The sequence below is a fragment of the Sturnira hondurensis genome, unplaced genomic scaffold (genome assembly GCF_014824575.4).
Source record: "Sturnira hondurensis isolate 20B ecotype Veracruz unplaced genomic scaffold, ASM1482457v3 Scaffold0013381, whole genome shotgun sequence".
NCBI classification, from domain to species: domain Eukaryota; kingdom Metazoa; phylum Chordata; class Mammalia; order Chiroptera; family Phyllostomidae; genus Sturnira; species Sturnira hondurensis.
Window position 1 is genome coordinate 2,890,335 of NW_028086012.1, and position 26,308 is coordinate 2,916,642.

At 40.6% G+C, this 26,308-nt stretch overlaps 2 protein-coding genes across 9 annotated transcripts in view; one reads left to right on the forward strand and one right to left on the reverse strand.

Moving 5' to 3' along the window:
- Nucleotides 1–127: 127 nt before the first annotated feature.
- ZBTB8OS (zinc finger and BTB domain containing 8 opposite strand) lies at nt 128–11,928 on the forward strand. 6 transcript variants are annotated; one of them, XM_037061545.1, is made up of 8 exons: nt 134–302; nt 518–666; nt 5,724–5,748; nt 6,021–6,142; nt 6,362–6,444; nt 7,380–7,432; nt 8,859–8,895; nt 11,629–11,928. In XM_037061545.1, the coding sequence occupies exons 2-8, from the start codon at nt 534–536 to the stop codon at nt 11,713–11,715; spliced, it is 540 nt and encodes a 179-aa protein (XP_036917440.1). In that variant the 5' UTR covers nt 134–302; nt 518–533; the 3' UTR covers nt 11,716–11,928. The 6 variants fall into 6 exon arrangements, with proteins under 6 accessions (XP_036917441.1, XP_036917440.1, XP_036917443.1 ...); XM_037061546.1 differs by lacking the exon at nt 5,724–5,748 and having other exon boundaries at nt 128–302; nt 518–670; XM_037061548.1 differs by lacking the exon at nt 518–666 and having other exon boundaries at nt 137–302.
- A 9,931-nt stretch (nt 11,929–21,859) lies between these two features.
- Nucleotides 21,860–26,308, reverse strand: part of ZBTB8A (zinc finger and BTB domain containing 8A) — a 42,565-nt gene continuing 38,116 nt past the window's right edge. For 2 of the 3 annotated variants that reach the window (XM_037061553.1, XM_037061552.1), the window contains one exon: nt 21,860–25,701. In XM_037061553.1, the coding sequence (XP_036917448.1) occupies nt 25,369–25,701 (333 nt within the window). In that variant the 3' untranslated portion in view covers nt 21,860–25,368. The remainder of the gene's footprint in view (nt 25,702–26,308) is intronic. The other variant, XR_005068712.1, reaches the window with a different exon arrangement.

A 26,308-nucleotide genomic window follows, 5' to 3' on the forward strand; every position in this document is an offset into this window, starting at 1 on the left:
GCTCCCCCCGGAGCCGAAGCGCGCTCTCAGCTCCTGCCCCGACACGGCCCTGGGCGACTTCCTTTGAAAGAGCGCGCGCGCGCGCGCGCTCGAGCTGTTGGTGGGCGAGCGCCCGCCCGGGGTCACGTGAGCGGTTTAGTCCGCACTCTCCTGGGGGCAGCCATTTTCTTAGACTGTTAGGCTAACACTTCTTCAAAGTTCTCAGATGAATAATCTAGGTCTGGGATACATTCTGGTGTAGTTATCGACTGGGGCAGGAAGAAAAGGCTTCTATCCCTCAGACCTACAAGTGTCTAACTCAGGTATTACTTATTCCTAAGGCCTCCAATTTGTCCCCTTAGTATTTAGAACCATTTGTGCAGCAAGACCAGGAAATGGGGTATGGTCTTTTTAAAGATGTTCTAGAAGCGCCAAAGACTAGAACGGAAGTCTTGAGGGATGAAGTACGCCTGAGACGGCCCGGTGCTTTAAGGGTGCATGCCAAGGGGCGGGGTCTAAATCGGAAGTTGTAAATCAGGGCCGAAGCCTAACTGATGAAGGGCGGAAGTAGAGTGTCTACAGCTGCAGTCATGGCGCAGGAAGAGGAAGATGTTAGAGACTACAATTTGACTGAGGAGCAGAAGGCGATCAAGGCCAAGTATCCTCCGGTTAATCGGAAGTACGAGTGTGAGTAGGTGGCTCACTTCTTTCATCTCCTCTCCTTGCCCGGAGCTTCCGGTCTCGTTTGCCAGTTTTCCCCAAAATGTGCTTCAGACATGATTCCATTTCGCCCTGTGTTGTGGTCTCATTTGTACCTGTTCGGGGAATGCTGAAAGACAAAGCCACCCGGTGATCTCCCCGGGAAACGTGGTCTCCCGCTTTTATAGTCTCTTGATTTTTTTTTCTACATGTGCCTAATCGCATTTATTTTGTGGGAATCCTATTGGGGGTGTTAATTCTGAAGATGACCTTATTTTCAAGCGTTTGAGTGATTGTCACCCCTTGGTATCTCCAGCAGTGGGATAGAGTGTGGCTAGGTTCTCCCTAACTCATGATTCTCTCACTTAGAAACAATTTTTTAAAATTACTTTTCCTAGGTCCTATATGTGATTCAAAATTCAAAAAGCAAAGCAAATATGTATTGAAAAGTTTTTAGGGCTTATCCCAAGCAACCTAGTCTTCCTCACTAGATTCAACCTGTTTACATGCAGAAGACATTCTAGCACTTACTTTATTCATCCAGCATCCAGTTGAGGCACATTTATAATATTTTCACTATTTTGCTGTTAGACACAACACAGCTGGGAATACACTTGTACATCCATTGTTTTTGCACACGTGCAAGATTATTTGTAGGTTTCGGTTCTAAAAGGTACATTGCTTTGTCAAACGTGCATTTTTAACTTCAAAATTATTGCCCAATTGTTCTCCATTGAAGTTCAGCCAGTTTGTCCACTCAGTAGCATGGCATGAGTGTACTTCTTGCCTCCCAGTTACAACATTCACTAAAATGCAGTGAGTAAGAATGAGAGGAAAAGTACAAACTAGTTTAACTTTATTATACAGAGAAAACCTGTGGCCTAAAAATCCTGGTAATATTTTTTTTGTTATGCATCATGATTACGTCTGTGAAGATGACTGTGCATTTATGTAAATTACTTTAATCTATTTACCCATAATTGTATCTTCTTTCCAGGAATAAATCCTACTTGGTCATACTGGATTTTACTTGCCAACATTTTGTACAGAATCCTTGTATTGATGAGTAAATTTGAAGATTTACTTGGCTTTATTAGATGATTCATGCCTTGGGCAGCATCCCAACTAGCAAAGAGAAGGAAGCTCTGAAAAGTTGTATAAAAAAGAAGGTTTTTGCCTGGCTGGTGTAGCTCAGTGGATTGAGCGCAGGCCTGAGATCCAGAGGGTCGCAGGTTTGATTCCCAGTCAGGGCACATGCCTGGGTTGCAGGCCAGGTCCCCAGTGGGGGCCATGTGAGAGGCAACCACATCTTGATGTTTCTCTCCCTTCCTCCCTTCCCCTCTCTAAAAATAAATTTTAAAATAAATAACAATATATATTTTTTTTAAAAGGAGGTTTTTGTAGGCAGAAACTGGTTTGACAAACTTACTAGCAAAAGACAAGTGACTGTTTCAGGCAAGGGCATCTTTCTTTGGCGGAAGGGCGATATAGGGTCTTGCCAGGCAGGTTACCTCACTAGATTGAACAGGAAATTTCAGACTGATTGGTTTAAGGTCACATTCCTGGGTAGGGCTGAAATTAGTCTTGGTTTGGTGTCCTGAAGCCAAGGGACTTACTTCACCCTGGGCCTGTTTTCTGTTTCTTTCTTTGTCCTTTTTTTTCTTCTTCTTTTTTAATATGCTGAGGCCTGTTTTTCCTCTGTGACTCAGTTTGGTTGTCATTCCATTCATTCAGCAGTATTTTTGAGAACCAGTTGTGTATAAGGTGCTGAGCAGAAGTTGGGAATAAAAGAATGAGCAAGCAAGTATAGATTACCCTTAATTTTATGGTACTTAAAGGGTTAAGTCTTGTTTCATTTGGAAAATCTTACCTGCACCCCTTAGTCTATTATCTCTTAGTCTGAGATTCCATTATCTCTTATGTTCCCCTATCATACTGTTACCAGTATCACAAGGAGAAGAATTTCCTGAGACCCCCATGGGAAGATGAGGCTCTGTGGTATGGTTTATTGATGATATAAAATTAAGGGGATTGCCCTCCTGACTTCCCAATGTCCCGTCTCCGTCCGTTTCTCCATGGAAGAAGTCCAATCTTGTTTTCAGCAAAGCCAAAACAAAAGCCAGTTTCCAGACTTTCTGCTCCATATTCAAGTCCAGTCCAGCATCTGGCCAGCTTAGCATGTGTTTCCAGCTGGAGCCCACTGCCGCGCTGCAGTATTAAGGCTCCCTCTTGGAGCCTGCATGTGGAGGCCGCACAGCTGCATGGCTACAAAGAGGATGTGAACTCATGGGACAAACATGGATTTCCAAACAAGAGCTTTGACCCTTTGGAGCCTACAGGTGGCTGCTAAGTGGTCTCAGTCCCCATCCAGGTCGCTTAGCTTGTTCCAGGCTGATCCAGTGGTGGAGTCCATGTGGCTGCCAGCCATGAGGCTGCTAAAGTCATGGCTGTGGAGAGAGAATGCACTACGGGATGGGCAAAAGAGGAAGAAAGTTCTTTGTCCCTCTGAGGTTATAACCAGGAGCTTGGGTTTGGGATAGACCACGTGCTTTCTCAAAGTGACCAACCAACTTCCCAAGTTTTCATGGACTTTGGATGGGTTTGCACCCCTTAGTTAGACTGATAGGCCTCTGTGGTCCAGCACCTTCCCTTCCCCCCGCCCCAATACCTCCAGAGGTAGGGGTCTGGAGGACTGTTAATTCCCTCCCGTTTTAAAGGGAGAAAGGAATGGAGGGAGAAGATGGAGCTCAGTAGATACCAAGAAGTGAAAAATTTAACAAGTTTGGGTTAGTATAAACTCAGGCCAGCAGTGTTTGCTAGCTGGCAGTTGCAAAGTTCGGATTCTGTCCTCCCCTGAGACAGAGTCCTTCCTGGTGATTACATTTCAAAGGAATGGCTCTGGAATCCTTGAGAAAGACACTTCTGAGCTGTAAAAGATAAAATATTTACAATGAAAGTCCTTTTTAGTCAATGCTCTAAGATAGGGAGGTCAAGGGCTTGTGGTCAGGTGCTGGCCAGAACAAACAGTGAATTCTTCTGGCTGTGTTGCAATTTCTCAGGCAGGCGTTGTGATGGGGGGTATGGGTTGGGGTAAGGACGGCAGTCCTAGGAAGGTGGGTGGCTTTAGGCTGCTAGAAGCCGTGCTGAAGCCGTGCCACTCCCTTAGTGCAGAGGGGTTTGGATGGAGTCCTTAGGTGCTGAGAGTTCTGTAGTTCTCGCTTAATGGTTTTGAGATTCATGTTAATATAGTATCAGTAGTTCACACTTTTTTATTGCAGTAGTATCACATTATATTCCTCAGGATTTGGGTTTTTTTAAAAGATTTTATTTATTTATTTTTAAGAGAGAAGGGCAGGGGGAGAGGGAGAGAACATCAATGTGTGCTAGATACATTGATTGGTTGCCTCTCATATGCCCTGTACTGGGGACCTGCCCCACAACCCAGGCATGTGCCCTAACTGGAAATCAAACCAGCGACCTTTTGTTTTGCAGGCTGGTACTCAATCCACTGAGCCACACCAGCCAGGGCCTCCTCAGTTTGTTTTATCTGTTCTTTCATCAGACATTGGGTTTTAATCCTGAGGAATAAAATTGCCGTGAATATTCTTATATGTCTTTGTGGATACATGCTTTCACTTCTCTAGGGTTAATACTAGTCATTTTATTTTAACTGGTTTGTCATCTCTGCTGGTCATGTGCCCCTTTTTGCCTGAAATGTATGAAGTCCTCAGTAATATATCTGAGTAAATTAGCGATGAGTGTGAACCTCGAGTGCCACCAGATGATGGTGTGTTATGGTGGGAAGTGCATTCAGCTGGGAGTCAGAAAAATCTCAATTCCAGTCCTAACTCTACCTGTAATCCACATTGTAGTCCTGAACAAGTCACACTGTCTCTGGGTTTCAGGCTGCTTCTTGTAAGTGAAAGAATTGTATTAAATGCTCTCTAAGACTCACTTTCATCCTGAATATTCTGTGACTCTGAGTGGGAAGAATTGACGAAAGCTGTACTACAAGTGAAGAATAGATGAAAGTGTTGATATAACAGATGCAGTGGGAGCTTGCTATAGTAGCAGTTGTTACTTACTGGTATTCCTGGGAGACTGTCAGGGAAAAGCTCATAATACGTATCGTAGAGTTTACTTTCTAAAACTATTTTATCAACCAGTTAGACCATTGAAGAGTTCTTCAAGTGCTAGAAGTTGACAGATAAAAAACCTGGCTCTTGTTTGAAAACCCCCCAAAACTATTTTATCTAGGATTTGGCTAACCATGCATGAAAAGGTGAAGCAGGGAAATCTGGAATTTCATATCTTTGATGATGATATAGTTCCTAGAATTTTGATCATTCATACAGTAGACACTTGTTTTGTGAGGAAAAGTAACTGTCAGGAAATGACATTTTTTTAAATTGAGAAACTGATGTATTAGACACATTTTAGGTCACCTATAAGACCAGCGCCCCACTGCCTTCTAGAAGTTGTCATTCTATTAAATGTAAATTTTGGGATTAAAAAATAAACTTTTAGCCCTGGCTGGCGTAGTTCAGTGGATTGAGCGCAGGCCTGTGAACCATAGGGTCCTGGTTCGATTCCCAGTCTAGGGCACATGCCTGGGTTGTGGGCTGGATCCCCAGTGTGGGGTGTGCCGGAGGTAACCACACATATGTGTTTCCCTCCCTTTCCCATTCTCTAAAAATAAATAAATAAAATCTTTTTAAAAATGACCTTTTAACATTAATATGCTAATATTATATCACTATTAGTTGTTTAGCCATTTAATTCATATGAGTAACAACTGTAAATGCCTAGAAGAAATTTTAAATTCATATGAGTAACAACTGTAAATGCCTAGAAGAAATTTTAAAAATTAAAAAATAACCCTTAATAAAGCAGTTAACTTTTGTGTAAATGGATAGCATAAGATGTGATCTATCCACATTTTCTCTCTCCAAGGTTGGTGTCAGCAATGAATAAGAGTTCTTTTCTTGTTTGTGATTAGCAAGTCCAGTTTAGTTGCTCATAGTGTTTTCCATTCTCTCCCTCAGATCTGGATCATACAGCGGATGTCCAGTGAGTATAGCTGGAATTGATGCCTTGGAAACCATGTGCTTAAATAAGAAGGCTGATGTTTTAATCTTGATGTTCCCAGTTTTAATTTTTCTCTTACTCATGTTCCTTTAGAACATGAAAATGATGGGGTAAAAGCACCCAGTTTCAGTGCCATTAAATTGACTGAAGGCCTTTGGTTTTGCATTTATCATACTGATTTTATTTTGACTTTCAGTCAGGTTTCCTCTCTTGCAGTGGGTTATATTACACAGGGCATGGATGTCTTTCTTCAGGTTACACGCATGGGGAGATACTCTGGAGGAAGCATTCGAGCAGTGTGCAATGGCCATGTTTGGTTACATGACAGATACGGGGACTGTGGAGCCCCTCCAAACAGTGGAAGTGGAAACACAAGGTAACCAGTTTATTTCAGGGAAGAATTATTATACAAGTGTGCGGTATTCTGCATAATTGCAGAATATTTTCACACTAAGAACAACAAAATTAATTATGAGCCTGTTCTTCCTCTTGCAGCTTGCCTAAGAAATTCATTGTGCTTTTAAATTCAAACAAGTTTTTAGAGATGAGAACTATGAGATATCACACTATTATGGTTCTTTTTGATTCTGGGTAGGAGACGACTTGCAGTCTCTTCTCTTTCACTTTTTGGATGAGTGGCTTTATAAGTTCAGTGCTGATGACTTCTTCATACCCCGGGTAAGCAAGGGTTTTTCTTTTTTTTTACTGAGCATATGGGTTCTGAGTTCATATTTTAAAATAGCACAAGTGATTTAAAGTAGAATATGTGACATAAAACCAAGCCATACAGACACGTAACAATGATACTGATGTGCAGAGATTGTAATGACCATAGGCTCTCTGTGGTTAACCTGAGTCTGCCCATGTATATGTCATTTGTCTTAGTGTATACTTGTTACCAGTCAGGATTGTGCAGTAAGAATGCACTTACTGTCTTTATCAACACTTTTTATATCTCCCAAGTTTGAGCTATATTTTTGTCCATTTATATGTTCCTTTTGTCCCATTTGAAATTTAGCAGCTCTGCATGTTGGTGGCCTAAGTCAAAAAATTGGTCCTTTTAGTTTTCCTTAATGTGAAAGAGCCATAAGGAGATTGCTCATTGCCATCAACCTCTGGAAGGGAATACCTCTCCAGCATCACCATTCTCGAGCTCACATGGCTCCTCCCTGCTCCCCTAAGTCCTCGTTCTCTCCCTTTCCAGCTCCCTACACACACCCTTCCAGCTGGGTCATTCGTCTTACAGAGTTCAAGTGCCTGCAGTGTTACATAAAAATGGGCTAAGAGTTCTGTCCATTATACCTCAATAAAGTTGAAAAACAGGCTGAGAGTGTTTGAAATCTTAGGTCATCCCTCTGTTTTACAGAAAAATTCTTTCAACTTGTTTTTAGATTGTACATTTTCAAGAATACCTCCCTTGAGTATATAAGAGTAAAACATTATTTCCTTGAAGTATATTTAATTTATTGTTCTATTATAGCTAACGTTTTAATTTTCTTTGCATAATAGAAGTTCTATGCTGTTACCTAGAAAAAAGATAACCTAGACATGTGTTTAGTAGATGGTCTGTAATGAACATTTCTTTTTAATTAAAAATTTTTTTTCCTCTTTAGGAAGTAAAAGTACTTAGTATTGATCAAAGAAGTTTCAAATTACGGTCAATTGGGTGAGTTTTGAAAATTTTTAACTAGCAAGTCATGAAAGATAGTAAGTTACGTTGGTCACTGAACTTAGCAGACAGAAAGTCAGAAGACCAAGTGCATCTCAGTAGGTAGGGCTTTTCAGCTGGTTGAGTAGGTTAAGGTTTGTTAGGCACCTAGGAGGGAGAGCTCACCTCAGCTTTGGAGGACCAGAAACTTGTCAGAACACACTTGATTGGAATTATCAAAGCTAACTGCCAATTTATTGATTTTTATCACAAAAAATATATATAATTGCTAGTTTGCCTTGATAATGCATAAAGCCCAGCTTGGTGATGGGCAACACGGACTTGTCATTTTTCATAGATCCTCACACCTGGACTCCGTTCAGACCAGTTTCTTCTATTAAATTATTCTTTTCTTCCAGAGTTTGTTAACACTTGATTAGGTCACTTTGATTGCGCTTAGTGTTTCCCAAGTGTCATTAGTTACTTGATATCTTTTTTGTTATTTTTATATAAAGCCTATCTTTTCCATTTTATGTTGAATTTTATTTTGTTTCATTTTGTAAAATGAGGTCTTTTATTAGCACCACTTTTTGGGGGGGGGTGTGAAGAAATAGGCTTGTCCAGGGTACTTAGCTAATGAATGGTTGAACAGAGTTTTAAAATTTTCCTCTTTCTACCACTACTACTGCTTCTACTACTGCGACCTTGAGCCACATCAGTGCTGAAGGGAGAGAGGCCACTAGTTCTAGCCACGTTCTAGGAGAGTGGGTACCTTTGCAGGGCCTTCCATTTACAGACATGGACATTTTTTTAAAAGTTATAAAATGCAAACCAAGTTCAGACCATAGTATAGAATCTATTATTTTGCCTTATTTTGCTTTCTCCAGTGGGACATGGTATTTTATTAGTTCTGTATCCTTGAGTACAGAGAACGTTTTAGACATGCTACCCTATTATGAAATAATATTCATTCAAGAGTGTTTATTGAGAATCTGTCTATGCACACTATATTAGGGCACATTTTTTTAAAGATTATGACTTTGTTTAAATGGCTGTTGCACATAAGTCCCTCAGTAGCTATATCTGCTACAATTAAAGGGAACTTTATAGCTTCTTACACCTTCCATCTCTTGGCTTTTTGGTATCTTAACTACATTTGTAAGGCTTATTTTAAAATATGTAAATAGGGGGAGGATTTGGAGGGAGGTGGAGGGTATGGGGGCATAAATGGTGACGGACAGAGACTTGACTTGGGGTGGTGAACACACAGTACAGTGTACAGATGACGTGTTGTAGAACTGTGCACCTGAAAGCCTGTATAATTCTGTTAACCTGTGTGTCACTCCAATAAGCTTAATAAAAGAAAAAATCAAATAAAACCTGTAAAGAGAGACAAACAACAAATATTGGACAACTTAACTATGCTTTAATTTTCCTTCTTAAGGTGGGGAGAAGAATTCTCATTGTCCAAGCACCCTCAGGTATGTTTCTACTCCAGTCATTAAAAACATTTTATACTTCCTTACCATAAAGTTTCATGTATGTGACAGTAAACTTCAACAACTTCTAATAAATTGGTATAAAGTGGTAAGTTTTTCTCAACTGTCTTTGACCTCTTTGGACACATTTTGTTAAAACACTGTGATTTCACATACCTGGTTTGGTGGATTAAAAGTCAGCAATTGAGTTTGAGGGTCAGGTTTGTTACTGGTCATTGTTGGGCTTAAAAGTTTTAAGTCCCTTGCCTTTTGGAGCTTTGATTTCTCCCTCTGATGAAAGTTTTGGACTAGATGTTCTCTAAAGGATCTTCTACCTTCTGTGCCTCTGTATCCGCCAGCGTGTATGGCTTCACTCGGTGTCCGTCAAATCTGTGGGAATTAGGGGTAGACAGAACTTTCCTGTAAAGGGCCAGATAATGTTTAAGCTTTCCGGGGTAGATCCATGGAAGAGCCACCCCTCACCTCTTGTGTTGTAACACGGCAGCCGCATAGATAGTACGTGAATGAATAAATGCAGTTGTGTTCCAGTAAAACTTTATGGGCCTTGAAACTTGAATTTCATATCATTGTCATATGTCATGAAATATTTTTTTGGATTTTCCCCCCAACCATTTAGAAATGTGAAAACCATCCTTAGTTTGTGGGGCTGTACAAAAACAGGCAGCAGGCTGGCTTTGGCCTGTGATTTGCGGTTTCCTGACCCCTGTGTTCAGGTCAAGGAGATCTAAATTACTTGGAGGTGACTGGGAAATGCTGGTATCATTTCTTCAACCACTATATGATGAAATGAAGGCTGGTGCAGTATCTTCAAGAGAGAGGGAGAAGCATGGAATGAAGAGAAAACAGTAGTGGGGAGCATATGAATTGAAAACATTATTTTTGTAATACAAATGATACATAGAGTTTCTTGAACATGTTATCATTGAGAAGTCTATTAGACATCCAAGTGGACATGTCAGATAAGAGGCATTTATGTATAGAATGATTCATTTGGGAGAGAGGTGTGTCTGAACATACAAATTTTCGGAGTCATCACTGAATACATGGTTGTTTATAGTCATAGGACTAGATGCAGTTACCAAGGAGGCAGGGCAGCTAAGAGAGAGTAGGAGAGAGGACTGAACCCTGGGGCATTAAGTTTGGGCCCAAAAAGGAAAAGGGGGAGAAGGCGGCCTAGTGAGGGGAGCAAGAGAAAGGGGCAGCCGGGAAGCTGGATGTCTAATGCTCTTGAGGTTGCTCAGAGGTTGAGTAAGGTAAGGACAGAGAATTGACCTTGGATTTACTAATCAGTGGAATAATGTAAATATTTGGGGTGGGTCAAAAAAGGACTTAGAGTTGGGAAAGTAGAGGCAGTATATTGAGACAGTTTTTTTTTTTGACAACTTTGCAGAAAAAGGGAACATGTAATAGCTAGACGGTATATGGCTGGTAAGGAAGTTTTGTGCTTTGCCTTGTATTAGCTGGAAGGTTTTGTAGCACGATTGTATGCTGAGTGGAAATAATCTAGTATGTGGGGAAAAATTGATCATGCTGAAGAGGAAGAATGATTTTAGAGCAGACTTTAAGTTGTTAAGGGCTAGGGGTTGGGGGTCAGATAGGGTATTCAAGTGAAGTTGGCCTTCTCATAGGAGCAGGGAGTGGCCATTGCAACAGGACGAAAGGCTGGTGGGAGTACAGATACAGTAGGGTGGTAGGTTTGTTGGGGGGAAGATGAGTCACTTCTTATTGATTGTTCTTGTTTTTTCTGAGAAAGCACAGTTGAGAGAGAGTGAGAATGAAAGACGGAGGCTAGAGGTGAAGATGTGAAATTTCAGTTGCCTCAGAGTGAGAAAGTGAATTTTGTGGTAAATGTACAATTGAATTACTGGTCAGTGCTGAGTACCCTTTTGAGGATTGTGGAAGACTTTTAAGTTGATAGCAGTCTGCATGGTGTGTGCTGCCACAGGCAGAAAGTTGAATTTGATTGAAGTGGTGGTTCCCCCGGGGTTTATGGCAGAGGGGAAAGAGCAGAGGCGGGTGCCGTTCAGGTCCGTCTTAAACCCTCGGATTTCTTTGGTGCCGCAGAGCTGGCACATGCCAGCTCCCTGATTCTCTGGTGCATTTTGTGGTGCATTTATGTATAGAGTGACTGGTTCAGGAGAGAGGTGTGTCTGGACAGGATTATTATAAAAGGTGAACAGGATTATTATAAAAGGAACTAGGAGAACATCAAATACTGTGTTTCTAAACTGGAGCAGGGCATTGTCATGTATGAGAAACATGTGGAGAGAGAACCCTCCAAGGTACAGTGAATATTGGCAGCTGAACAGAGAATAGACTGAGTTCCTAGGGCCCAGGTTAGACTGCAAGGAGGGAGTCTTCGGAAGGAACCCCAAGCAAATAGTAGGAAAGTTTGTGTTCTTTGATTCAGTGCATCTGATAAATCGAAAAGCTTATGCCCGGAGAGGTCAGACAGCTTCCGTACCCAGGTGGAAACAAAGGCAGGATTAGAGTTCCATCTCCTGACTGCAGTTCAATGCTGTTTCTACTGTGCACATGGTGTTTTTGTTAGATCACTGTGTAATACTGTATCAATTTGATAACTAATTGTTTCACTGAGTTTTTAGTTTCTCAAAATAATAAAATTTTGACTTTCTGCCAATTGTTCTAGAGTTAATGATTCTGATTTCAATGTCCTTTTTTTCCTATTGTCTTTTTCTCTAACCCCAACTTTAGGGAACTGAAGTCAAGGCAATAACGTATTCAGCAATGCAGGTCTATAGTGAAGAGAAGCCAGAAGTTTTTGTGATCATTGACATTTAAGATACAAAAGACAAACAAAGCCTCCTACGAAGAACTGTGTTTTCCTTTTGAGAAGATACCATGATATAAATTCTGCAGTATCTGACGATACATGATGATATACAGAACAAATATTTGACTTAAAAGTGTAACTTTCACAAATGGAAAATCAAGGCATGGCCTTGGTTTATGTTAACCAAATATTCAAATGCTAAAGAATTCTTCAGGTGGCAAGTATGGTTCCTCGTTTGCTCCCTGCCGTAGCAGCAGGTGCGCACATCCTTCCGGTGGAATGCCAGCACTCCAGCCTGGTCCAAAAATGGATCATATTAACACTTTCTTGTTTTCCCATAAGAAAACTTAGTGCCCTCACAAATGGTCCCTTCCTCTATTAAAGCCGGTATATTTATACAGTTAGAGAAGAACACCAGTGTGTGAGAGAAACGTCAATTGGTTGCCTCTTGCACACCCCCAACCAGGGACCTGGGCTGCAACCCAGGCATGTGTCCTGACTGGGAACCTAACCAGCCAGCTTTGGGTTCGCAGGCTGGTGCTCAACCCACTGAGCCGCAGCAGCTGGGGTGGGAATTTTTAAAAATTTCTTTGTGCCCTGGCTGGTGTAGCTAAAATTTCTTTGTGCCCTGGCTGGTGTAGCTCAGTGGATTGAGTGCGGGCTTTGAACCAAAGGGTCTGTGGTTTGATTCCTGGACAGGGCACGTGCCTGTGTTGTGGGCCAGGTCTCCAGTAGGGGGCATTTCAGAGACAGCCACACATTAATGTTTCCCTCCCTCTCTCCTTCCCTTCTCTCTCTAAAAATAAATAAATAAAATCTTTAAAAAATCTTTTTTTGTTGTTTTTAAAAAATTACCTAAGCTCTTTATTTCTAAGGAGACAGGCGTCAAGGAAAAGAACTTTAAAATGATCTGAACTTTTCAAAGTTGATGACTTTAAAAAAATGAAACTGCTTTGGTTTGATTTGCAAAATTATTCTCTTCATTAATTGAGGTATTCTTTCTTGTGATATGAGTTTGCAAAGTTGCTATTTATTCACACAAACATACGAGATTGCCACTGGTGGTGCTAAATATTATAGCAGGTTGAACTTGACCTAAGAGGAAGAGATGGTGAGCTTTCTAAGTGTTCTCTCTGAGCACTGCATTATTTTCCCTGGGTATTTAACAGAGTGGGGCTAATGAAGGGTAGGCAAAGAGCCTGTAGCTCTTTAAATTAATACCTAGCAGGATCAATGGGGTAGTCCGTCTTAACCTTCTTTAATCTTAGGCACATTTTGCAAATCTGGATTGTAGCTTTCTAAGCAAAAAAAAATGTCTGGAGTCTGCCTTTTGTTAGGATGAATTTCCAGACTGAGGTGGGGCTCTCTTCATGGACCCCTTTGCACGTCATGGGCTGCTTGGGGGGGTTGATTGTGAAAATAAACAAGGGGATACTGCGAGGGCAGTGGGAGAGCCACAAATAGAGTGAGACCTCTAGGGATGTGTTGAGCCAGGTAGTGTATAAACCTGACTAGGAGAAAAAGCACACAGCCATTTCTTGTACCAGCAATGCTGTATGATGGAGTTCAGGAAAAGCAAGTCAGATATTATGCAATACAAACTTTATTATTATTTTTTATTTTTTAAGATTTTATTTATTTATCTTTAGAGAGGAAGGGAAAGAGAGAAGGAGAGAAACATCAATATATGGTTGCCTCTCAAGAGTCCCCTGTTGGGAACTGGCCCGCAACCCAGGCATGTGCCCTGACTGGGAATAGAACCGCGATCGTGTGGTTTGCAGGCCCACGCTCAATCCACTGAGCTACACCAGCCAGGGCCAAACTGTTTGTTTATGATAAATACATAATTTATCACAGTTTTAAACATTAGTTTGTTAGTTTTAAAATACACCAAGATGGTCCTGGCTGGTGTGGCTCTGTTGGAGCGATGTCCCATGCATGGAAAGGTTGCAGGTTCGATTACCAGCCAGGGCATGGCTAGGTTGTGGGTTAGATCCCCAGTTGGTGTGCATGTAGAAGACAACCAGTTGATGTTCTCTCTCCCTCCCCCTCTTCCTCTCTTTACAAGCAATAAAAAAAATGCTTGAGGATTAAATAAGTAAATATGCCAAGATGAAGATTCTGCATGAAAGGAAAGTAAGTATGTTACCCTTAATATGTGAAGTTGGCTTTGTTTTTACCCATCACATAACTTCTTAATATTTTATTAAAGTATAGTTGGCGCAGGCCTGTGAACAACATGATCGCGGTTCCATTCCCAGTCAAGGCACATGCCAGGGTTGCAGGCCAGTTCCCAGCAGGCAACCATACATTGATATTTCTCTCCTCTCCTTCCCTTCCTCTCTAAAGATAAGTAAATAATTTAAAAAAAAGAAATTTAAAAAATAAATAAAGTATAGTTGGCATACATCTGTCCCCAGCTTTCCTAGGTTAAGAATCTTTTTTTTTTAAATGTGGATTAGGCCCTGGTTGGTGTAGCTCAGTGGATTGAGCATGGGCCTGTGAACCAAAAGATTGCGGTTCGGTTCCCAGTCGGGCACATGCCTGGGTTGCAGGCCAGTTCCCAGTGGAGGATGCATGAGAGACAACCATACATTGATGTTTCTCTCCCTCTCTCCTTCCCTTCCTCTCTAAAGATAAATAAATAAAAATTTTAAAAATGTGGATTAGGCACAAATTAGGATTTGTGTTTTTTTTTTTAAGGGATTTTATTTACTTTTAGAGAGAAGGGAAGGAAGGGAGAGAAATATCAATGTATGGTTGCCTCTCACGTTGCCCCCACTGGGGACCTGGCCTGCAACCCAGGCATGTGCCCTGACTGGGAATCAAATAAGCAACCCTTTGGTTCACAGCCTGCGCCCAATCCACTGAGCTATACCAGCCAGGGCTTTAAGAATCTTTTTTTTTTTTTTTTTAGTTTTTATTTTTTAGAATGGAAGAGAGGGAAACATCATGTGTGAGACAAACATGGACCAGTTGCCTCTCATGCTCCCAACAGGGAACCTGGCCCACAACCCAGCCAGGTGCCCTGACGAGGAATTGAACCCACAACCTTTTGGTTCGCAGGCCAGCACTCAACCCACTGAATCACAACAGTCAGGGTGGAGCTGTGGAATTTAAACACTGCTGGGCTAACATTTTTATTTTGGGGTTGTAGTGATTAATAGCACAAACAGGAGCCAGATCACTGGGGTTTTCATCCTAGCTTCCCCACTCAATTTTCCACTTTGGGCATGTTGTGTAGTCTCCTTATGCATCAATTTTCTCATTTTAAGTGGTGATGTTAGTATCTGTAGGGTCGTTGAGAGGATTAAATGAATATATACACATATAAAGCTCTTACAACAGTTCCTGACACAGTAAAAGAGGGCTATTGTTATTGCAGCAAACAAATGCTAACACCCTCCTTACTTTTCTCCTTATTTTTAAAAAGCCCACGGTGCTTGGTTAGGGGGTGTGGCCATCCCAGTGGTAGTTAGCGCCATTCTGCTAGAGTCTCCATTTATCAGTAAGGGCAAACAAAGCCACAGGTCTCTGCCTTTCCCTCTCCTGCTTCTCTACTAGTCCTTCCAGGATTAATCAAGTTTTCTTTCTAACATATGCAAGTTGAACATTATTTTCAAAAACTGCTTATCCCATTATGCCAAACCAATTCCCCTTCCATTTATGGTCCCTAACTGATTCGGTTGATACGCACAGAATTAAACATTCAAAGGCTGTGTATCACATTGAGAACAAAAATGGACAAATTATTGGGCAAATTTGTTTCTGCCTTTCTCAATGTCCCAATGGTCAGAGCAGCCTACCCAAATGCACCAGCAAAGATCACACCACATAACCTTTGATGTTTTTGCCCAGATTCTTTTTATAACAACTTTATCCAGGTATAATTCACAGACCGTACAATTACCATTTAAAGTACAACTCCGTGGTTTTTACCATATTCACACTTAATGCAACCATCACCGCAATCAATTTTCAAACATTTTTCCTCCTAAATAGACCTGGCTGGTGTAGCTCAGTGGATTGAGCTCAGGCTGTGAATCAGTGTCACCAGTGTGATTCCCTGTCAGGGCCCATGCCTGGGCTGCAGGCCAGGTCCCCAATGTGCACACTGTGAGAGGCAACCACACATTGATGTTTCTCTCCCTTCCTCCTCAATAAATAAATGAATGAATGAATGAACAAAGATGAAGAAACCCACTGTTAAGCAGTCATCTCTCCTGTACCTCGAAGCCCTGGGCAAACCACCAGTCTACTGTCTGTTCTGTTACCCAGATTCTTATCAGCAGATCTTGTCTTTTTTCTATAGAACTGGAAACTCACTTCTTGAAAGCTGTTTGGACAACCCCACTTTCTTGATCCCTGCTATACTGGGTCCTTTCTGTTCCAGTGAAATACTTTGCATTTTAAATTTATGGATACATTGCTGCATCAAGTTTCTTAACATAGGTAGTAGTCCAACTCCCCTTTTAAGTAGCAAGCACTTTAAAAACCAAAGGAACTGGCTTCTGGTTATTTTATGTACCTTCTTTGAACCCTCCATCTTGTCTGTTTCCAGTGATATTTAATCCAGGTCTTCCAGGTTCCAAGGCCCCTGGTGATGTGCTCATTAGGGAGGTCTCTAATACCATGTTTTCACGTCCACATTCCAGGTTTCTTGTCTTTTAAATATCACCCAACCCTCCCACGATCCCACACTGGAGTTTTCTTGAAATTTTCCATTCCCTGCCCTCAACTATTTGCTAGTTTCCATTAGTTATCGATCAACTCTGTTCCTTTCTCTCTTTTTTTTAGATTTTTTTAAAATTTATTTTTAGAGAAAAGGGAAGGAAAGGAGAAAGGGCGAGAAACATCAATGTGTGGTTGCTTCTCCCATGCCCCCTACCAGGGACCCAGCCTGCAATCCAGGCATGTGCCCTGACTGGGAATCGAACTAGCAACCCCTTGCTTCGCAGTCTGGCACAATCCACTGGGCCACATGAGCCAGGGCAACCCTGTTCCTTTCATCATGTACCAATTTTAGATGACCTTCCCATTCTAAGAGGCATTAGCTCAAAATTGTCCTTAAAAATGTATCAGCAGAGCTCAGCATGTGTGGTTCACTTAGTGGGGTGTCCTGCAGACTGAGAAGTTGCCAGTTGGATTCTGGGTCAGGGCACATGCTTGGGTTGCAGGTTCAGCCCCCAGCTAGGGTGCATATGGAAGGCAGCCAAACCATGTTTCTCTCCCTCTCCTCCCTCCCCATCTCTCCAAAATAAATTTAAAAAATTTAAATATATGAGCATCTTGGGTTAAGGACCATTTGTGTTACGTACATTCAGTTTTATGCAAAAACAAATACAATATTCTCCCTGCCCAAATTGTTTGAATTTACTCTAGGGAACTGGGTAGTTGGAAGAGGGTGCAAATGAGGATCCTAAGATATTTGTTGAAGAAATAGATGGATGTGCTTCTGGCACTTGGTACTTTCTACTTCACATTAGTATTAGCTGTATGGAAGCCTCTCCACCTGGAATGTAAAGTTACTCCAGAACATCATTTCATTTCTCTGCCTTGCATGTGATTTCCCGAAGTCATTATAAAGTGCCTCAATTTAAAATATGTGGATGGGTGGATAGATAGATACCTGAAAGATTGGGGCCAAGGCCTCTGCTTCCAGTTTCCTTCTTGGGACTTCCTCTCTGATCTTGGCCAAGTCTTTTCACCACTCTAACCCTGTTTCTTCATTCGCCAAAATAGTACCAACTTCACGTGGCTGTCAGGGTAAAACCTCTTGGTCAGTATCTTCTAAAGAGTTCCGACTCCCTCAAAAAGAAAGGACGAGAAGGAGGAAAGGAAGAAACGCGGAAAGGCAGGCACTCCGTAAACTTGAAAACAGTGCGGCAGAATCTGGCCAACAGAGTCGGGGTCGTTCTCCGCACCCGAGCACCAAAGGTGCTGATTGGCCGCTGGGGTCCACCTCTCTGAGCCTCGAGGCCAGGGGCATGGCCCCTGTGGGTCATGTGAGAAGAGGGTTGAGGTTGCAGGCCATTTCAGGGATGCCTAGAGCATTGAAATGCTTTGTCCCGCAGATAACAATCTTGTAACCGAGAGGGCATAAAATAGACCAGTCCTCCCAGCAGCAGAGCGACAGTTTTAGGTAGCTGTAGGCATTCTACTGCATGTGCTCGAATCCCCGTGAGGCAAGGAGTCATGGGTGGCTTCGGGTCATTTCTTAAGCCTCAGTATCCTCCTGCTTTAAGTGGGAAAGGCGCGAGTGCCTACTTGAGTCTTGGCGTCTAGTAGATCCCTGGCAAATGTAGGCTCTTAGGGCGCCTAATATGCCCTACAGAAAATTTGCTTTCAACACCCCCTGCCCCCACTACCCAGATTCTGGTGTTAGGGGTGTCTGGTAGGTCCGGGGCTTCTCCGAGGGTCTTGTAGTCGGTGTAGTCTTCTGGTCACCCGCCTGAAGACAAACATCGCTTCGGGTTAGGGGGGAAAACCCGGGCTTTCACTTTTAAACTCGCCCTGAAACACTGGGACGTCTAGGGCCAGTGCTCGTAGGCACCATTTTCCACTGCTGTGTTCCTTGGGGATCTTTTCCTCCGAAGGGAAAAAGCTTTAGATCAACTCACGCAAAAAAAGGCACGATATTTTTATTTAATTTTAGCATTTAAACTTTTTGAATTATACAATAATGTGCCGTCTTTGTTATTAGATATGGTGTGTGTTCAGGTGGGGTGAGACTAAGTAAGGGAGTATCTGTATATACAATATGACTGAAGGGATACACTTGTTTGAATTGCAAACATAACCTTAAACATGGCAATGAGAATGGTACTCTACTCAGAAAATGTTATTTAAAAAACAAAATTTAGCCTTGGCTGGTGTGGCTCAGTGGACTGAGTGCCAGTGTGAGAACCAAAGGTTGCTGGTTTGATTCCCAGTCAGGGCAGGTGCCTGGATTGCAGAGTGAGGGACATGGGAGAGGCAACCACACACTGATGTTTCTCTCCCTGTTTCTCCTTCTTTTCCCCTCTGTCTAAAAATAAATAAATAAAATCTTTAAAATTTTTTAATAGTAATTCTTGAAGTAAAACTTGTTTCCATATTTATCCTAAATCTCCTTTAAACAACACATCTTAGTTTTGAGTACTATTTCTTAGTGCAATGTTTAACTTAAATAAAAAATAATTTAATTCAGCCCTGATGGGTGGGGCTTCGTGGGTTGGGCGTGGCCCCATAAATGAAAAAGGTCACCAGCTCCATTCCCAGTCAGGGTATACGCCTGGGTTGCCTGCCAGGATCCTGGTTGGGAGTGTGTGAGAGGCAACCAATGGGTGTTTTTCTCCCTCCCTTTGTCTAAAAATAAATGAAATCTTTAAAAATTTATTTAATTCAATTCACTGATGGAATTCTAACATGTAGCCATTAAGCATCATAATGCTTGGACAGTGTTCTGGTTCCTTTTTTAAAAGCAAAAACATTAATGCTCACAAAACTTCAGGATATCATATTTCAGTCACATGTTCTTAATACAGTTTTTTTATTAGTCTGAAGTACTATGTGCATTTCCAGAATGTAATACCCATAATCAAAATCCAAATCCATCACAAAGTAAAAATGGGCTATTTTAAGACTACCTACTAGTTGAGGGTTCATATTATTTGTCCCTAACAAAAATGTTAAAGGAACACACATAGTATCTTGTAATTTCACAAAATTTATATTTTCCTGAACTGGGCATCTGTATTTTACAATTTTTCCTTAATGATAGGATTGAGAACTAACGGACTGGAATGTCAAATGGTCTGAGTGCCCATCTCTAGTACCTACATGGGGAAGAAAGGGGGGGACCCTGGAATAGGAGATGTTATGCATGTAAAAACTGCTAGTAAGATTTGTTTTAAATACTTATGCCAGGCCTCATCTGCCAGAAATTCTAATTTGCCTAAGCATCTATATATTTTTAAATATTTTAATTTCTTTTTAGACAGAGAAGGGAGGGAGAAAGAGAGGGCAAGAAACATCACTGTGTGGTTGCCTCTTGTGGGCCCCACACTGGGGACCAGGCCCACAACCCCGGCATGTGTCCTGACTGGGAATTGCACCGACGACCCTCTGGTTCACAGGCCAAACTCAATCCACCGAACTATACTACACAAGGCAGGCATCTATATTTTTTAAAAACTCCACAAATGATTCTAACGTGCAGCCAAGGTTGAGAACTACAGTCAATACAGAAATGTTTTCCCCTTTTCCCTTATGAGCTGAATAAAAATGCTACTCTAACATTGACTTGTGTGGCTCAGCGGATTGAGCACCGGTCTGCAAATCAATGAGTTGCCAGTGGGATTCCCAGTCAGGGCACGTCTTGGTTNTTTTCCTTAATGATAGGATTGAGAACTAACGGACTGGAATGTCAAATGGTCTGAGTGCCCATCTCTAGTACCTACATGGGGAAGAAAGGGGGGGACCCTGGAATAGGAGATGTTATGCATGTAAAAACTGCTAGTAAGATTTGTTTTAAATACTTATGCCAGGCCTCATCTGCCAGAAATTCTAATTTGCCTAAGCATCTATATATTTTTAAATATTTTAATTTCTTTTTAGACAGAGAAGGGAGGGAGAAAGAGAGGGCAAGAAACATCACTGTGTGGTTGCCTCTTGTGGGCCCCACACTGGGGACCAGGCCCACAACCCCGGCATGTGTCCTGACTGGGAATTGCACCGACGACCCTCTGGTTCACAGGCCAAACTCAATCCACCGAACTATACTACACAAGGCAGGCATCTATATTTTTTAAAAACTCCACAAATGATTCTAACGTGCAGCCAAGGTTGAGAACTACAGTCAATACAGAAATGTTTTCCCCTTTTCCCTTATGAGCTGAATAAAAATGCTACTCTAACATTGACTTGTGTGGCTCAGTGGATTGAGCACCGGTCTGCAAATCAATGAGTTGCCGGTGGGATTCCCAGTCAGGGCACATGTCTTGGTTGTGGGCCAAGTCCCCAGTAGGGGGCGTGTGAGAGGCAACCACACATTAATATTTCTCTCTCTCTTTCCCTTCCACTCTAAAGATAAATAAAATCTTTTTTCAAAAGAAAGGGGAAGGGAGGGTGAAAGAGGGAGAGAAACATCAATGTGTGTTGCCTCTCATGCGTCCCCTGCTGGGAACTGGCCTGCAACCCAGGCATGTGCCCTGACTGGGAATCGAACTGCAGTTGTTTGGTTTGCAAGCCTGCACTCAATCCACTGAGCTACACCAGCCAGGGCAAAATCTTTTTTTTTTTAAGTTACTCTTTAATAAAGAGATTAAGTACTTGTGAATACTATCAACTAGGGATTAAAAGATCTCCCCAGTGGGAAAATCAGAAAACTATGAAGCCATGGCTCATATGGCAAAGTTGGAGTGCGGTCCTGCAAACTGAGAAGTTGTGGGTTTCATTCCTGGTCAGGGCACACACCTAGGTTGTACAAGAGACACCGATGTTTGTCTCTCTCTCTCTCTCTCTCTCTCTCTCAAAGCAATGAAAAAAATGTCCTCAGGTGAGGCTTAAAAAAAAACCCAAACTATATAATGGATTTCTGTATCTAGAAATCTGAAAGAACAAAGCAACATGTAGTAAAATCTTAGATACACTTTACAAGCTGCATTTAACGTAATAATGTTTTCAAACGATCCAGTCAATCCCAGAGGTAAAGTGGTGACTGGCACTAACCTGGTCACTGGTTTCCTTTCTAAAGGTGATAAAATATCCAATGACTTGTGCTGATGTGAAAAAACGAAACGGAATAGGGAAAACGTTTATCATACTACATTTAAGTAAGTACATTTCAAAATATTTTGCCTTTAAAAGAGTCACTTGGTTTCTTTTGTGTGTGGTTTATTGCTTATTATTAACACACCTGACTTTTTGTTAGCATTTATACAAGTTCTGAAGGGAGAAGACTGACATGTTAGGAAATGAAGTGTGTAGATCCTTTGTGGACTCCATTTTTCTTAGTGTATTTGTGGCTCCATTAGTATGAATACATAGTTAAGAAGCTCCTGTATCAAAATATTAATTATACTTCACAAGATATACAGAAACTGGCTAAAGTATCATTTTTGTGATAATCTGAATTTTATCATTAAAACTCTTGTAAATAAAGTCACATACTTTACATTAACATTTATTCTGTATAGAATTTAATCACATACAATGATGTCAGCTTTAAAACAATTGACTCTTATTTGTATAAAGTCATCTTATAAAATAGAGTAATACACAACACACTTTAATGGATTACACTGATATTCTAGGACTCAGTAATTTGGATCATTCGAATTCCTGTTTTGCCTGTGTTTCATTGGGTTGTCTTAGGTAGGCTGCTTTACTGTTCTGTGCCTCAATTTCTTTACTTATTTGGAATAACTGTCCTATTTCCTAGATATGTAAAGAATAACAAAAATTATTAGATACTTTATATTTGCAAATATAAAATGCAATATAAATGATAAATAGTAATACTGATTCACTTATATAAAATAACATAGAACTTTCCACTTGTAATGTAAATTTTGGTCCTCTAGGATCTACTATTATCATCCTTCCCAGGTAAACACATCTTCTTATGCTGTATTGTTTTTAGTGATTTTCCATTGTATTAACTTTAGGGCCCCCCCCCAATATATATATAGACATATGGGAATTTCTATATATCTTAGCATGACTTGGCAAAATAACTTTGATGAATTTAGTTCTTAGCTCATAAATAATTGAAAAAAAGAAACTTTTGTAATACATTAAGCAGTAGAATGGCCACACAAAAAAGCAGTACCTGTTTTGATTTCATCACCCAACAATACAACACTGAAAAATGTGTTCTTAAAGTCCTACGATGTAACTGCAGAAGGAACACTGAATAAGGATGATTTGCAGCTTTAAGAGAACCTGTGGTTATCAGCTTATAAGTGCAGTGAGTCATAGGAATAATAAAGAGACTAATGCTCAAAGAGAAATGAAAAAGTTACCCAGTTCCAAGGTTTTCCGTGCCGCACCCCTGAGCTCTGCCAAGGCGCCCGGGGAAAGGCTCGTACAGAGGGAGCTTTAACCAGAGCAACTCTGATTTTAGAGTTTTTCCCTTAAATGTTGGGCTTCTCTATGAAACAATTCACTAGCAGAAATGGTTTTCCAGGGTAAAAAAAAAATCTTTCAAACCACTGATCTAGTCTATTTTGCTTCCCCTAGATACTAGGCACGACTGCAGTGAGGCTTTTAATTTTGCAAAACTTCATCCCATCCACAAGACACTCTTAAAGACTGTAGTCAGAAGGATGTTCAGAAGCTTATAAACAGCATTCCTGCATGAGTTAACTGGTCTAATCAATTCCCATTATTTTCCAATTACTTTTTTAAAAACCCTTTGCATAAATAAGCTTATATTAACAGATTATACACCTATGTAACATTTCCCCACATCTAAAAGCCAAAGAATTCAGTTTTCTCAGAAACCAATAATAAACAGTTTCATTCCAGAAAAGAGCTGGTCTCTGAGATAAAGACTCAGAGACACAGGAGATGATAACTGGGGTATTATTTACAACTTGCAAACATGTTATGAATGCTTTTCTGTTCTGATACTAAGATGATAGAATAGATGTGCTGTTTTGGGGAACCTGAGGGCTGTTCTGTGGGGGTCCCTCAACGCCTATTACAAACAATTATGAGAGAGCGTTATTTCTGGTAAGGCTCTACAGGTGCTGGTGGCACGGTGTTCAGTGGGCTTTGCTGACATTCATGCTGCTGTAGGTGAGGTTTGCATGCAGAAGAGCAGAGCATAAAAGAACATGTAGATCATAAAGTGCATTAAGAGTCCACACATGCAAGCACGACTTCATTTCTATGAATAAAGCTCAAATCAGTAGGTTTTCCTCTTGGCTCCAACAACTAAAAATCAGATTATAAAATTGAAAGATGTTCCCATCATCTGGTGAGACTAGGGAGTGACATAGTTAAGAAGTGACAACTGTCCCCTCCCTCACTGGGATAAAGTTCATTGTTTAGACTCCTGATTTAGGACAGTCACGTCAGGAGAACAGTGAACTCAATGCACCCCATCTGGCCTGGCGGCAACTGGAAATTTACCATCAGAGGAGTCTTGAAAATGTCTCAGAATCTCAGAACTAAGTACCATAAAACAACGTGGTGACTCACCTACTTATAAAAATGTGTTGTTGTTTTTTTAGAAATGAACCTTTTTAGCCCATAAATTGGTATCAGGAATGACCACTAATTAAAGAATATAAGAAAATAATAATATACAAAGTTATTATCATCTTGAGGTATGTCAGGCTGTATTTAAAAATACCGTATAATACATGGAGCCTCTATCTAAATTCAATGACATCAAGCTTTATTGTGATAACCTGCAGAGACCTTTATGGAGGTCAGTTCTTTCCTTCTGGTATACAGATTTTATCTTTAGAACTAAAGTAATGCTTCTTCAAATTAACTAAGCTTGGAATGTTTTGTTATTCACACAAGGTAAGAATTTAAACTGAACTTTGTATCCCAGGAGAAAAGTTTACTCTGAAAAATTACATATACAAGATAAGAAAAAAAATGCTCAAAGCGTTTAAGAGAATAACTTGTTCAAATAGTTTTATATATCAAGTTTACATATAAATAACGACATAAAAACATGTCAATAGATACTGTATTGACATTACTTAGCACTATCTGAATAACTCTAGTTCAAGATACTATATGTTGTGAAGATGATTAACTTCTTCCTTTCTCACACTTTCTAATTCTGTTAGGCTTCTTTATAATTACTGCAGCTCGGTAAAGTGCAACTTCAGTTCTTCACCATTTCGGGGGACATTAAGAGGAGAAAGAGTTGAAAGAGGACTGTTTAAAATCAAAACCTGTCCAGACAGACACCAGTCCCACCACTTACACTTTCTGACCTTAACTTCCTCATTTGTAAATCAGAGACAGTAATATTATCTTTATAAATAATATGTATAAATAATATTCATAAATGTTAGAAATTGCTCTCAAGAACTGGTAAGAACCTCCAGTTTTCTTGTTTCGGGTTTTTTCCCCCTTTAGAGAGGAAAAGAACTATATTGACATATCTTCACAAACTGCCTCGACTTTTAGGAAGTATTAGTTTCCTGCTTTATGAAAATGATAGGTTGTTGTGGCCCCTAAGTTAACAGAATGACTTATTAGTTCAGGCAGGTTGGGTGTCTTGACTCTTAAATGTGCTCTTACCTGGTTGCCTATGAAAATTCAATATGTGTTTTGGAAACGCCTTGAAATTATCTTACATAAAGTTTGGTTGTGGTAAATTTATTTAAAATAGTTTCTTTGAAAAAGATTTGCTAAGTAGAGCTTCCAATACTAAAAGAAGGTATGTCCTCTGTAATAAAAGAGGATTCATCGTCCATCTATCATGCCAACTCAATCGAGGTCTTTCTTTCCAGTGCAGCAACATATTTTAGGGCAACAAAGTTCAGAGTGGATACAACGCCTGTTCAGAAAGCATGCAAGTTTTACCAAGTGATTACTTTTAAGTCAGTCTGACAATGTGTTAACCAGTCTCTGATCACGGAAAAGAGAGAGAGATACAGGTGGTCACTGTAAGTTGCAAATGCCAGCTCTGTTGGTTCACATTACCGCTACCTAATGTTGGGCTTTATTTCCTTTTCTTCTTCTTCTTCACTATCATCAACTTGTTGTATGACCAGATCAGCAGACCCATCCTCTACAATCTCCACATACGATCTATTCTCATCTTCACTCAAGTGCCATCTGGAATCCTTCTCTCCATCTGATGGGGACATAAGATGCTGTTCGGCTTCCAAATCAATGGGGAGGCTGTCTATGCCAACTTCAGCGAGGCACTCATTGCAGAGTCTGTAGCGCCTGGTTCCTTCCTGTACCACTTGACCTGTCAGGTCAGTCACATGGCGTTTGCATTTTCTGCAGATTAGTTTGCATGCCTGGTGAATCTGTGTAGAGATTTAAATAGTGATAAAAAGGATTTTTAAAAAGCAGGACAATTTGATATTCTAGGTACCAGTTCATAAATTTAAGATGTTCAAAGCCAAGCATGAACATTAAATTACCACCTAGTTATTAGAAAAAGATACAGGTGTTGGTGATAAATTGATGTCACAGAAATATTATACACTAGTTTTCTTGAAAGAATGACTCTAATGTTCTTAGGATTAACATTACATACTTAATAATTTCAAATATCCCTTAACCCAATAGTATTTTGACATCTGAGGTAATGCAGGACACTTTTTCAGAAAAATAAAAATTGCAAACACTTACATATGCCATGTACGATTCTAGTGACTTTACATATCTTAATTCGGGGGGGAAAAAAACTCTCATTTCAAATGAGTATTAATTTTTTCGTTATTTTGCTAGAGAAAGAAAAAGTATTGCCTAAAATTTAATTTTACAAAAATATTTTTGGATAGATGATTACTTGCCACTATTATTAATGAAAGATTGATCTAGTAGACAGAGAACTGGACTAGGAATTTTAAGGCTTGGGTTCTAGTCCTGATTTTGTCATTTACTAACATTGTTGTTTGCTAATCATGT

What these genes read in the sequence shown, in the direction of transcription:
- ZBTB8OS (XM_037061545.1), top strand. Translation starts at nt 534, where the DNA reads ATGAAGGGCGGAAGTAGAGTGTCTACAGCTGCAGTCATGGCGCAGGAA. An exon ending in GGTTAATCGGAAGTACGAGT is followed by an intron (nt 667 to 5,723) that starts GTGAGTAGGTGG and finishes TCTCTCCCTCAG; the next exon opens with ATCTGGATCATACAGCGGAT. An exon ending in TTCAAATTACGGTCAATTGG is followed by an intron (nt 7,433 to 8,858) that starts GTGAGTTTTGAA and finishes TTCCTTCTTAAG; the next exon opens with GTGGGGAGAAGAATTCTCAT.